Source organism: Hemitrygon akajei, chromosome 4 (genome assembly GCF_048418815.1).
Source record: "Hemitrygon akajei chromosome 4, sHemAka1.3, whole genome shotgun sequence".
NCBI classification, from domain to species: Eukaryota; Metazoa; Chordata; class Chondrichthyes; order Myliobatiformes; family Dasyatidae; genus Hemitrygon; species Hemitrygon akajei.
In genome coordinates this window covers 172,187,686-172,200,433 of record NC_133127.1, presented here as the reverse complement: position 1 = coordinate 172,200,433, position 12,748 = coordinate 172,187,686, and the positions used below count along the sequence as shown (strand labels likewise).

Here is a 12,748-nt window from a genome sequence, read left to right as displayed (position 1 = left end):
ATGAGGAAATCTGCAGATGCTGGAAATCCAAACAACACACACAAAATGCTGGTGGAACACAGCAGGCCAGGCAGCAAGGGTCTCAGCCAGAAACGTCGACAGTGCTTCTCCCTATAGATGCTGCCTGGCCTGCTGTGTTCCACCAGCATTTTGTGTGTGTTGTTTCAGGGATGATGGATTTGGCATATTAAGAATAATTAGGCAGACTAATTCTGTACAAACCCAAGAAAATCTGCAGATGCTGGAAATCCAAGCAACACACACAAAATGCTGGGGGATCTCAGCAGGCCAGGCAGCTTCTATGGGAAAGAGTGAACGGTCGACGTTTCTGGCTGAGACCCTTCATCAGGACTGTTTCTGTATTCTTTATTCTTAGAAGAATAAGTCAAGATCTAATTCTGACAGTACTTGACAGGCTCAATATAGGAAGAATTCTTCCACTGACTGAGATGCCTAAGGTGAGCGGTACTGAGGGGTAGAGCTGTTAGGGCTGAGATGAGGAGACATTTGTTCATGCAGGGAGTAGCAAATGTCTGGAAGGCTCTACATCAGGGACTATGGACACCCAGTCACTAAGTTCATTTACAATAGAGATGAGTAGAATTCTGATTATTAATGGAATTAAGGGATATCGGGGTAGTGCAGAAAAATGTTGAGAGAGAGAGAATCAAACATGAACTTGATGAACAGCAGAGCAGGTTCAAAAGGCCAAATGACCCAATCCGGTTCCTATCTTCAGTGTTTGTACTGGTGGGTATTTAATACTTCAGTAATCTGGTATGTGTAGTTCGATTAAGCATTCTTGTTCATGTAAATAATTAATTACAGGTTATGTGTAAAAATACTTTGATTGCATACATCATCACCCTTCCACGTGATACATGCATACCTCGCTTAAAGTAAACTCAGAGTTAGATTCACATGTCAGACTCTCGTGAATTAATTTAATGTTTTGAAGTTACGAAATATAACACTTGGGAAGACAGGGTTAGCATTAATTGTACCTTACGGGCAATTGCCTTTTAATTGTTACCTCAGCCGTGCTCGACTTGGCTTCAAAGAGGGTGGAGGAGATAAGAAAGCTGTGAGTCTAAAGTGTTGAGGGCTTGCAATTCAAGGGACACTGGCACCAGTGTTGTGACAAGAAGGTGTTACTCCGTTTGAATCAATGCCCTGGTGAAGTGCCTGTTCATACCACCTCAGACAAGGACAAACCTGTCACAGAAAAATGGCAACTTGGAAAATGGAAAGCAAAATGCAAAAGGAACAGTTAAGTTTAATGAAATTATCGGCAAGTCAAAGAAAAATGAGAGGATACTAAAATCACAGGTGCACTATCTGATTAACATAAATCTGGTTGTTTGGTGACTGAAACTGAGAACTAAATATTCTAGGGTACCTAACATTTAGAGAAGGCATACAAATGGAAAAGCAGTGAGCTGGATTTGCAACCCCTTGTGTTTCCATTTATCACTGTCCAGCCTGTGTCTCTAAACACCCCCACCCCCCCCCCCCCCACCCCCACACACCAACACCAGCCTAGCTACTGGCTACATCTGCCTTTCTTTTCTCTTTCCTTATCTGGCTGTACCTACCATGTCTTCCACCTCCCCATTCTGCCCTCAATAACCATGGGGATTCTAATTGCCACATGAACAAGGCAAATCAAACTAGTGAAGTTGTTAACTTATTTCCAGTAGTTCTGATGAAGGGTCTCTGGCCTGAAAAGTAACTGTGCTTCTCTTCCCACAGATGCAGGCTGACCTGCTAAAGACCTCTGTTTTCATTTTAGTTGAAGTATTTGCCTCCAAGTTGTATAATGATACAGAAGGAAGATGTTAAATGTCAGCGTGGAGGTGTAAGCTGGCTAAGAAATGAGCAAGAAGGTAATGATTACTGAGGAAAAGTACAATGTTATTAATTTTGGAAAGTGATGAGTAAATTTATTTTTTGTTATTTATATAGAGATACAGTATGGAAAGGGGCTTTATGGCCCAATGAACAGTAACCAGAAACCCAGCTATTTAACACTGGCATACTCACAGAACAACTTACAATGACCTGCTAATTGGTAAACTGGTACATCTTTGGACTGTGGGAGAAAACCGGAGCTCCTGGAGAAAGTCCGTACAGTCACAGGGAGAACGCACAGACTCCAGAATTCCCTGAGCATAACAGCTTCGCACTAACTACTTCACTACCGTGGTGCCCCATGTAGAGAACAGTGTAATCTGGAAGGGTAGATGCTCAAAATGTAGGAAAGTAGATGAGAATTGTAGGAATTACAAAACAAATCTTGTCCTTTATATAATGGGAATGCCGTTACTGAAATTGTGGAGGATTTCGGTAAGAGCAAAACTGAAATATTGAGTGTATTCTAGTCCTCTAAGAACTACAACAGAAGCAAGTCATCCTCAAGCCCAATGGAATATCGAGGAAGGTTGAGTTTAGTTAAGCAATCTGTACCCGAGGACTCACATACTTGCATTTGCATCTAGTCAGTGTGCCCACTGTGGCCACTTTATTAGGTACGCCTGTACACCGGCTTGTTAATGCAAATATCTAATCAGCCAATCATCTGGCAGCAACTCAATGTAAAAAAGCATGCAGCATGGTCAAGAGGCTTAGTTGTTGTCTGGACCAGACATCAGAATGGGGAAGAAATGGGATCTAAGTAACTTTGACCATGGAGTGTTTGTTGGTGCCAGACAGGGGGGTTTGAGTATCTCAGAAACCGCTGATCTCCTGGGATTTTCACTCACAACAGTCTCTAGCATTTACAGAGAATAGTGCATAAAACTGAGCAGCGGTTCTGTGGATGCAAAAACCTTGTTAATGAGAGAGTTCAGAAGAGAATAGCCAGACTGGTCCAATCTGACAGGAAGGCAACAGTAACTCAAAAAACTATTACAACAGTGGTGTGCAGAAGAGCATCTCTGATCGCACAGCACTTCGACCCCTGTAGTGGGTGGGTTACAGCAGCCAGCAGATCATGAATATACACTCTGTGGCCACTTTAGCAGGTACAGGAGGCACCATGGCACAGTAGCATAGAGGTTAGTGCAATGGTTTACAGAACCAGCGGCCCAGGTTCAATTCCTGCCGCTGTCTGTAAGGAGTTTGTACATTCTCCCCGTAACTGCTTGGGTTTCCTCTGGGTGCTCCATGGTCCCAAGATTTACCAGTTGGTCTATGTAAATTGTCCCGTAATTAGGATAGGGTTAAATCAGGGGTTGCTATGCAGTGTGACTCAAAGGTCCAGAAAGGCCTAATCTGTGCTGTATCTCAATAAATAAATAAAATAATAAAATGGTTTCTGAGTGTATTTTCTCTGGGTCTAGGTGACAGTGTTGACCTGTGATTAGGAATCTATTTGAGAGGGGTTGACAGTAACAGCAGTCTAGAAAAAAAATGATAGATGACCTCACTGAAGGGTGAGAATGATTGGTAGATCTAATGTTGATAGGGTGTTTTCTCCAGTCGGAATGTGTGGGAACTCACTGCATGGATAAGTGGTCGGCTGCTTAAGGCCAAGAAGAAGAGAAATTTCTTTACTCAGAGGCTGTGAATCTTTACAATTCTCTGTACCCTGAAGGGTAATGGTGGTTAGTCAGTCAGTATGTTTATTTATCAGAATGAGTAAATTTTGGGCAATAAGGGAATAAAGGATTACAAGGACTTCTCAATTTTTGAAATCTCATTTAGAGATACAGCAAGGTAGCAGATCCTTCTGGCCCATCGACCCTGTACCAAACAATTGCACCCATATAACCAATAAAAGTAATACTAACCCATATGACCTCTGAATGTGGGAGGAAACCAGAGCATTCAGAGGAAACCCAGGTGGTCAGGGGGAGGACATACAAACTCCTTACACACAGTGGCACGAGTTGAACCCGAGTCTCCAGCACTGTAATAGCATTATGCTAACTCCTCCGTTACCGTGCTGCCCCAATCAGCTGGAAAGCAGCTTTCAGAGGATATCGTAAGTGGCAATGTAAATGTCTATTCATATTTCTTAAAAGTTTGAACCTACAGGGTTAAAACATAATGGTTGAATCAGCCAGATCATTAGACAAAGGCAATAAGTATGAAAATTTCAAGGAGGAAATTAAAGTCTGTAAGAAGTAAAGTTAAAAAGTATGATTTGGTAATAATTCAGTTTGAGTTCTTTGACACTGAAAATATTCAAAAGACCAATGTGCAAATATTGGAAAAACTTAACAGTGTACATTTTAAAAGGAGGACATTCTATTCCTAGGAGTTTATCATTAAATGAAAGTAATCTTTACTTTAAGGAATACAGGAAAGCCTCAGATATTCTAACTACACCTCCTCTACCTGGTGGTGTGCCTTGTGTCAATAAGTGAACGCATCCATCACTATTGGATGTAATGACAAGATGCTGCCTTGGCTATAATAGCAGGAATTAGCATGTGAATAACATATCTTTTATTCATAAGTATATACATAAATAAACATATATGTCAATGACTGTCAAAATTTAAACTTTATATCACCTGCATATAAACTATTCTGCAAAGTACTACTCGATCATTTTAAACAATGATCCTGCTAGTTGACTAAAGTTTATGTTGCATGTTGGTGCCTAGCAATGATTTTTCAAATTGCTTGTATTCATTTTCCATTTTAAAAATATTCTAAAATATTCAGTGTCAGTATGTTTAACACAAATATAAGAAACATTTCATCTAGTCAATAAATCTGGGCAGATGGATTGTGCATTACAAATTCTCCCTGCAAAATGAATTATTTTTTGAATGTGACAGTGATGGAAAGCCAGTTAATCACCTCTGCCCTAGAAATAACAGGCAGAGATGGACAGTGATTTGCCCATTTGTTACTGCGAGCAGGCAGCTGTCATTCAGAGTCCTCCCCTGGACTGGATTAACACTGACAGACTTTCACAGCCATAACCGATGGATTCGCTTGGCAGTGTTTTTGCTTCTCTGCATTCCAAACAAATTGGAGACCTTGGAGTTGACTAACAGTAGCCCTTTTACTAAATATACTTCAGTCCGTTTCACACTACCAACAGTTTCTCAGCGTTAGGATCCATCTGCCTAGTTAGAGCATAAAGTTTCTAAGATAAATTACTTGTCTAATGTATGGCAAAGCTTGTCTGAACCAACTTAACTTGCAGGCGATGCCAATGCTTGATAAAAGATAAAAGAGAATTGATGGTACTTCAATAATCTGCTTCCTTATTAGCTGTCACTTGTATGCAAGACTAAAGGCATTTAAGAGGATTTTCAAAATTTGTACTCTAATGATGGCTATTAAATACCAAGCATAAACTGCAAGAACAAATATATAATCTCAAAAGATAACTCAGCTTCTTCAAACAAGTTTAAAACATAATGATCAATCAGATGCAATGAATATTGGAAAATCTTGTGGGTCTTTCTTTGAGTGCAGCTGTGACACTTAAAACTGGTAAGCTTTTTGATTAAAGGTGATTAGGAAAAGGGTGGTGCTGATTACCAGAGGGTCAAAGTCATAGTTCATAGGCAGGGCAAGTGAAACTATATCCTGCCTACAATTTTAGGTCCATTTGGTCAAGCTGGAAAAGTACAGTATAAGTGAGGAGCGGCAAATTATTTAGTTAATAATATCCAAAATTTAAAAAATAGAATAAATAAAATCTTCATATATCCTTAACTAATCTGCAGAGTGTAATTCCAATACAAAAATTGGACTAGGAAGTTGAGAAGATAATTATTATAGTCTGTGATAAATTAGTTCAGAGGATGATTATTAAAGCACACATTTCTAAAACAAAATACAAGAACACATCATACATCTGGTTAATCATTCTGTTTTCAACTAATTAGAGGAACCAGTGATGCTTCAAGATGATCTCAGGAGGTATTTAATACAGGATCCCTTCATGTGGAAACCTCAGCCTCAAGATACAGTCTTTCAGCAACCTGAACTCAGTTTATAGAATTAAATAATGACTTCTTACATACAAGCCACAGTAAATAATAAACAACACCTTCCTGGCTGCAAATTCTTAAAGCACATTTATTATTTCCTCATAATAAAACACAAGCAAGTGGAAAAGGGCAAAATTGGTAATACTATTGAACATAACCGATTTGTAGCTATTAATAAACTGATGCAATGATCTAGCATTTAGGCATAACAGGCATATATTCCCTGTGTTAAATTGCTTGTTGGGTGCTTTGTCAGTCTGTTATTAGAAGTGTCATCACAGTTGGAAAACACCTCTCCACAAATGTTGAGGCAAGTACAATTTGAGAGATGTCCCATTTTTGAAGGTTGACATTTTAATTACTTCACTTTTCAGCTGTCTTTATACATCAAAGTGAAGTTTTCTCATCAGGAATTCCAGAAAAATCAACAAATCAAAGTGACTGGTGGCCAAAAGAAAACAGGTGACTTGAGGAAATATAAAGAACAGACTGTTCGACACATCTGCCTTTATAACATAGATTAATGTAACCAACAATCTTTTGAATCTATGTTGGTCATCTTATTGAATCCAATCCCACATTTATCACGGCATCAAACCTCACTCTGTATACAACCATGTAATCTCACTCCCAGTGGAATTTCAGTGAATCAGAATGAAGTCTTTGTTCTTTCCAATACTTCATCAGAATTGCAGTTTATGTTCACAACTATCTATAAATGATAATTTCAAAATAGATCACCAATCTCTGACCCACTAAGACAGTAGACATCATCTGTAGATTAATCTGAATAATGATCCACTTCTGGGATTTTGTTTAAAAAGGATGTCTGAATTTAGCACTTCACTTGTTCTTCACTTGTGGATCAAAACTTTATATTAAGTTGAACACATTGTGAGTAATAATACAGGAGACATTTCTAATCAAAGACAACTCTAATATCTCATAATGCTCTGAACTACAACAGACCTCTTCCCCATCAAAAACCTGCTACATCAGATGTTACATTTTAAATCACTTCTACGACTACGTCTGTGACAAAGCATGAAAGAAGCCTTGTCTATCACTATGGCAAGTAACAGTTTTTTTGCACCATTCTCTGTAAACTCTAGAAACTGCTGTGCATGAAACTCCTAGGAGATCAGCAGTTCTGAGATACTCTATCCACTCTGTCTGGCACCAACAAACATTCCATGGTCAAAGTCACTTAGATTACATTTCCTCCCCATTCTGATGTTTGGTTCGAGCAACAACTAAACCTCTTGACTATGTCTGGATGCTTTTGTGCATTGAGTTCCTACCACGTGACTGGCTGATTAGGTATTTGCATTAGTGAGCACGTGTACCTAATAAAGTGGCCACTGAGTGTACACTGACAGGATTCAGAGGTAAATATGTGAGTCCTTAGGTTGAGGTGTGTGGCCAAGTGGTTAAGGTGTTGGACTAGTGATCTTGAAGGTTGTGAGTTCGAGCCCCAGCCGAGGCAATGTGTTATATCCTTGAGTAAGGCATTTAACCACACACTGCTCCAGTCCACCCAGCTGAAAATGGGCACTGGCAAAATGCTGGGGGTTAACCTGGCATACTATCCAGGGGAAGTCTTGACACCATGGAAACTGACATAAGCACTGGCCTGACAAGAGACTTTAGCTTTTAACTTTAGATAGCATAACTCAGCCTTTCTAGATATTCCATTAGGCTTGAGGCTGACTTGTTTCTGTTGTAATTCTGTGGTCATTAACAAGCACTCAACATTTCAGATATGGTCATTAAAATTCTCCACAATTTCAGTAACTGCATTCCCATTATATAAAGGGCAAGATTGCTTTTCTAATTTTCTAATTGCTTCCTATAATTCTTGGTTACTTTCCTACGTCTTGTGCACCTACCCTTCCAGATTACGTGGTTCACCTACACTGGCCGCGCTATGGTTGCGTAGCAGTTAGAGTGACACTGTTACAGCTCAGCTCAGGGTGTTCTGGAGTTCGGAGTTCAATTCGGAGTAGGGAGGCTGTATATTCTCTCCATGACTGTACGGGCTTTCTCCACGAGCTCCGGTTTTCTCCCACAGTCCAAAGGCATACCAATTAGAAGGTCTTTGTACATTGTCCTGTGATTATGTTGGTGTTAGAGGGTTGCTGGCTGGTGATCATTGGAGCAGAAGGGCCATAGCTCTAAAAATTTTTCAAATTATTTACTCACCTCTTAAATAATGTTCTAATTTTTCTGTTCTATCCAAAATTAATAACATTGCATTTTTCCTCAATAATCATTATCTTCTTGCTCATTACTTAGCCAGTTTACACCTCCATGCTGACGTTCAACATCTTCCTTCCTGCAAACCCCCAAGCAGGTTTGTATCATCTCATTCAACACCTGGGATTCCTGGAGTTCTATTACTCTGAACCTACAAAGAATCTGCATTCTTAAGAACAAGAGAAGACAGGAAGTAAGAGCAGGAGTTAAGCAAGCAGCATTTGAGTCAGTTCCGCCATTTTCAGGAAGGCGACATCCATCATGAAGGACATGCCCTCATCTCATTACTGTCACTGGGGAGGAGGTTAGGAGCCTGGAGACCCACACCCAATCTTTTGAAAACAGTGTCTGCCCTTCCACCATCAGATTTCTGAATGATCTGTGAACCACTGCCTATTGCACTATTTATTTATTCGTGTAAAATATTTGTTGTTTTGTGGCAGTACAAGACATAAAAATTATTCCTTTTTTTAAGTATTGCACTGTCCTGCTGCCACAAAACAACAAATTTCATGACATATATCAGTGATAACAAAGCTGATTCTGATTCTAATAGGCCTCCTTTCAACTAATTTAAATTGGATCACTCAGCCTCCTGCACGCTCAGTTTGTGGCTTTCACACTCTACAGCTCAAATCTCCACAGCCACTGTCTCAAAGCCAGACCTTTGCCACTTTTCCCTCTGTTTTCAGACCCCTCACCAGCCTTAACTCATTCAAGTTTTGGGAACATGTGGTGCTTGTTGTGAACTGCCCTGGCAGTTCTCAGAGAACAGAACAGTGGCTGTGGATGTACAGATGCAGCTGATGTGGGTTCACGCTAAAGCACAGATTCTACAATCAAACAGCATTCACACAGAGGCCTTTTAAAAGTAAAACCTATTAGGAGGAATTACTAAAACGATAAAATTCCAAATGTTTGAATATATACCATCGAGCACTACAGCACAAAAATACGCCCTTTGGCCCATCTACCCCGAACTGTTATCCTGCCAAGTCCCCTTCGACCCGTACCTGAACCATAGCCCTACATACCCCTCCAATCCATATACTTGTCCACACTTCTCTTAAATGTTGCAATCAAACCCACATCCACCACTTCTGCTGGCAGTTTATTCCACCTTCACACCACCATCTGAGTGAAGAAGGTGCTCCCTTTAAATATTTCACTTTTCACCTTTAAGCTATGACCTCTAGTTCAAAACTCCAAAATGCCGCAAAGAATGAATAAGAAATGAAGAAACCATACACTATTTCTCAATTAACAATTGAGACAATGAACGTCCTAATGTGATCCCTATCACAAGTAATGAAAGAGGGAGTGAAATTCTTTCAATTAAATATCATGCCAGAAAAAAAATTCCAGAACCACAAACAGAATTGCCTTCACTCTCTCGCAACAATTTCAGCACAATTTTAAACAAGTGAAGTCTAATTACATGCTGTTATACCTAAAGAGAGTGTTATACAAAAACGTTAAAATATTTAGACAGGATAACACCCATAGGAAAAGTATCTATTACTCCAATTTGTCTGTTTGTGTCATAACACAGGCAACTGTTGTGCACAGTTTCTGACTGGTAGCCAATCATTTTTCTATTTAGCCCTAAGTGTTTTTGAACCTCATGCCCGCCAATGTTATGAAATTATAGTATATGGTATATAGACAGCTTGGAGCACTGGAGTTCAGAGTTCAATTCTGGTTTCCTCTGTAAGAAGTCTGTACATCCTCCCCATGGAATGCATGTTTTTTTTCTGAATGCTCCGGTTTCACACCACACTCCAATGACGCTACAGTTGCGAGGTTAATGGGTCATTGTAAATTGTCCCGTGATTAGGCTAGGGTTAAATCAGGGGTTGCTCAGTGGCTTGACTCGAAGGACCAGACGGGCCTATTCTGCAACGTTTCTCAATAAATGAGTAGATATATTTATGAATTATTCATTTTCAAAGGAGTGTCCTAACAGGTGTCCATCGAGGCAGAAGAGCTCCTTCAGCTGATGTAGTCCTGGATCCACCAATGCAAACATCAATAGTCCCCATAAATACATACAAAGTGCTGGAGGAACTCAACAAGTCAGACGGCATCTAGGGAAGGAAAAAATAGTTGATGTTGTGGGCTGAGGCCCTTCATCAGTACTGGAAAAGAGGAGGACAGAATTCAGAATAAGGAGGAGGAGGGTAGGAGGGGAAGGAGTACAAGCTGGCAGGAGATAGGTGCAGGGAGCTGGAGAGCAGCAGAAATCAAAGAGGTAGGAGCTATGAGCAAGGATCTCGCTGAACTCCCGTCGAAGAGAAGACTTAAACTTCTTTCGGATAGGCATACCGCTAAGAGACGTGGAAATCGTAAATACCAGTGATTCTGCAGATGCCTAACTCAAAGCCTTGCTATGAATGAATAGTGCGCAGTTCTGGGGATAAAAATGAGCCGCGTGAGACTGTGAACAACATGGAAGTAGAATCCAGTGAAGGCCTGACCCCTTGGATCCAGGGTAGGCTCGATAATCATACAAGTGGGCAAAATGGGAGTGGAGCGTTACTGGGAGTCGGGGGAAAGATTAGAATGAAAACAAAGGCTGCAGGCCTCTCAGGAATAACAGGGTCAGGAGCTCAGGGGGCTGAGAGGGAAAGCAGTGGATTGGTTACAGAGGGGATGGGAGGAGTTGGTATAAGGAGAACGGGGGCCAAGGTGGAATACTGGACTCACCACAGGAAAGTTCTGTAATTTCCCAGCAGTGTTCAGGAATTGCACTGGAATCTTGATACTTGCCTAACACCGAAAGTGTGGCAAACATTGAAATACCAGATGCAAAACCGCCCAGAATTACTGTCACACTACACGCTGCTCCAAGCCCATGTTCAGTCACGTAATAATGTTCTGTAATCTAACTTCTAGGCAGAGACCTATTAAGGAAATAATCTGAATATACAGGATAGAAAGCGGAATAAAATGATAAATTCTTTACACTTGCATACCGGAACTCCTCAAATTGAAGAGGTGAATCATTCAGTCAGCACTCTTGCAATGGTTGTCACTGATGTGCTGTGCTACACAAGAGATATGAACACAAAGCTGACAGCTTGTCTTCACTTATTCTTCATAGCTTTGAGTTAAATAATCTTCTCCGGCTGGAGAAGGGCAATCCTGCCCTTTGTACGAGTGTGAAAGGAACAGTCCAGGCCTGCAGTTGCTAGTGTTATTCTGACCTTGGGCACTGCCGGTACATTGTCCCCTCTCACCAGGGGTCTTGAACACAACCTGACCAGGCAGATACGGGCTTTGTTGCTGTGTGATCTATTGGGGTCAAAGAGTCAGCAAGGATCAGGACAAAAGGTGGTAAACACTTTACTGAGGAAGTGCCAGACACAGAATAACTGATGTAGGTCTCTGCTGCTGTGCAAATCAATCCAATCATTTGATTAAAAACACCCTTCTTTTCCACCAATACCGTGTACATCCTGAAAATAGCAAGAAGTAACCTTCTAACATGTCAAGGACCAACTTTATTCACCAAGTGCATTTACATCTATCAGGAATTTGCTGTGGTGTGTTGGTATGTCACGCAATGGAAAACAACATTCAATTATTATAAAAAATAAAGAATTACATCAAAAAGTAAAGTTAGCAGCAATTAATGTAAAATAATACCAAAAGGTTATGGTTATGGGGCTGCAGAAGCAGACTTCACAGAGCAGTATGTGGTTAGTTGTTCAGACTGATCACAATTAGTACCCTCAGGTGGTGTAAAGCTGGAGAAACAAAGGATTGCAGATGCTGAAACCTGGAGCAAAAACTGTTGGAGGAACTCAGCAGATCAAGCAGCGATACATCTATAGAAGGAGATGAATGGTCAATGTTTCTGGTTGAGACCCTCAATCTTGACACAAATTCTGCCTGACCCGTTCGAGTTCCTCCAGAGATCTGCGAAGCTGGTTTGCAAACTACAGTGGTTCTCAGTCATGGGTGGCTCTGCTGAGAGGGCCCGGGAGAGTGCAACAGTAGACCTGACTGCATTTTTCTGCTAAAATCAAATAGTTTGCCAGCAATCATTACATTGTCTCACACAGTTAAATGGTTGTTCAGGATTTGGCTGCTAATGACGACCGATGGAAAACCAGCATCAACAAGAGAGGAGAAGGAGAAGAAATGGTTAAGGTTGAGTTGTAGATTGGCCTACTTTGAGTGCTGTGCTTTACTTAGTATTTACCTAGGTGAAGACTAATGTGGAAAATACTTACAATTATACTGTACATTCTTTTATCATTCTTGTTTCTCACCTACTCACCTTTGAGCATTGCTTGTGATTTTGACACCAATTCAAAGATCCATTGTTCTGCAAAATAAAATGAAGAAACTGTTAAATCCTGCGTTACTTTGTATCTCAAATCAAAGACGTTTATTATTGTGTAATTATTTTAATGTATGCAAAAGAAGAAAATTGCTTCCAAGATTGGCAGTATCCTACAGAGAGGACAGACAAGTTTCAGTACAGTTCTTGCAATGATTCCTGGAACAGTTCTGCAAGCTAGTGG

General features: G+C 40.5%; 1 protein-coding gene across 2 annotated transcripts in view; it reads right to left on the bottom strand.

The window, feature by feature from the left end:
• The window catches only part of LOC140726955 (anosmin-1), a 189,748-nt gene that overhangs the window by 158,587 nt on the left and 18,413 nt on the right, over window positions 1-12,748 (bottom strand). For both annotated transcript variants that reach the window (XM_073044000.1, XM_073044001.1), the window contains exon 2: window positions 12,502-12,549. In XM_073044000.1, coding sequence (XP_072900101.1) covers window positions 12,502-12,549 — 48 coding nt within the window. The remainder of the gene's footprint in view (window positions 1-12,501; window positions 12,550-12,748) is intronic.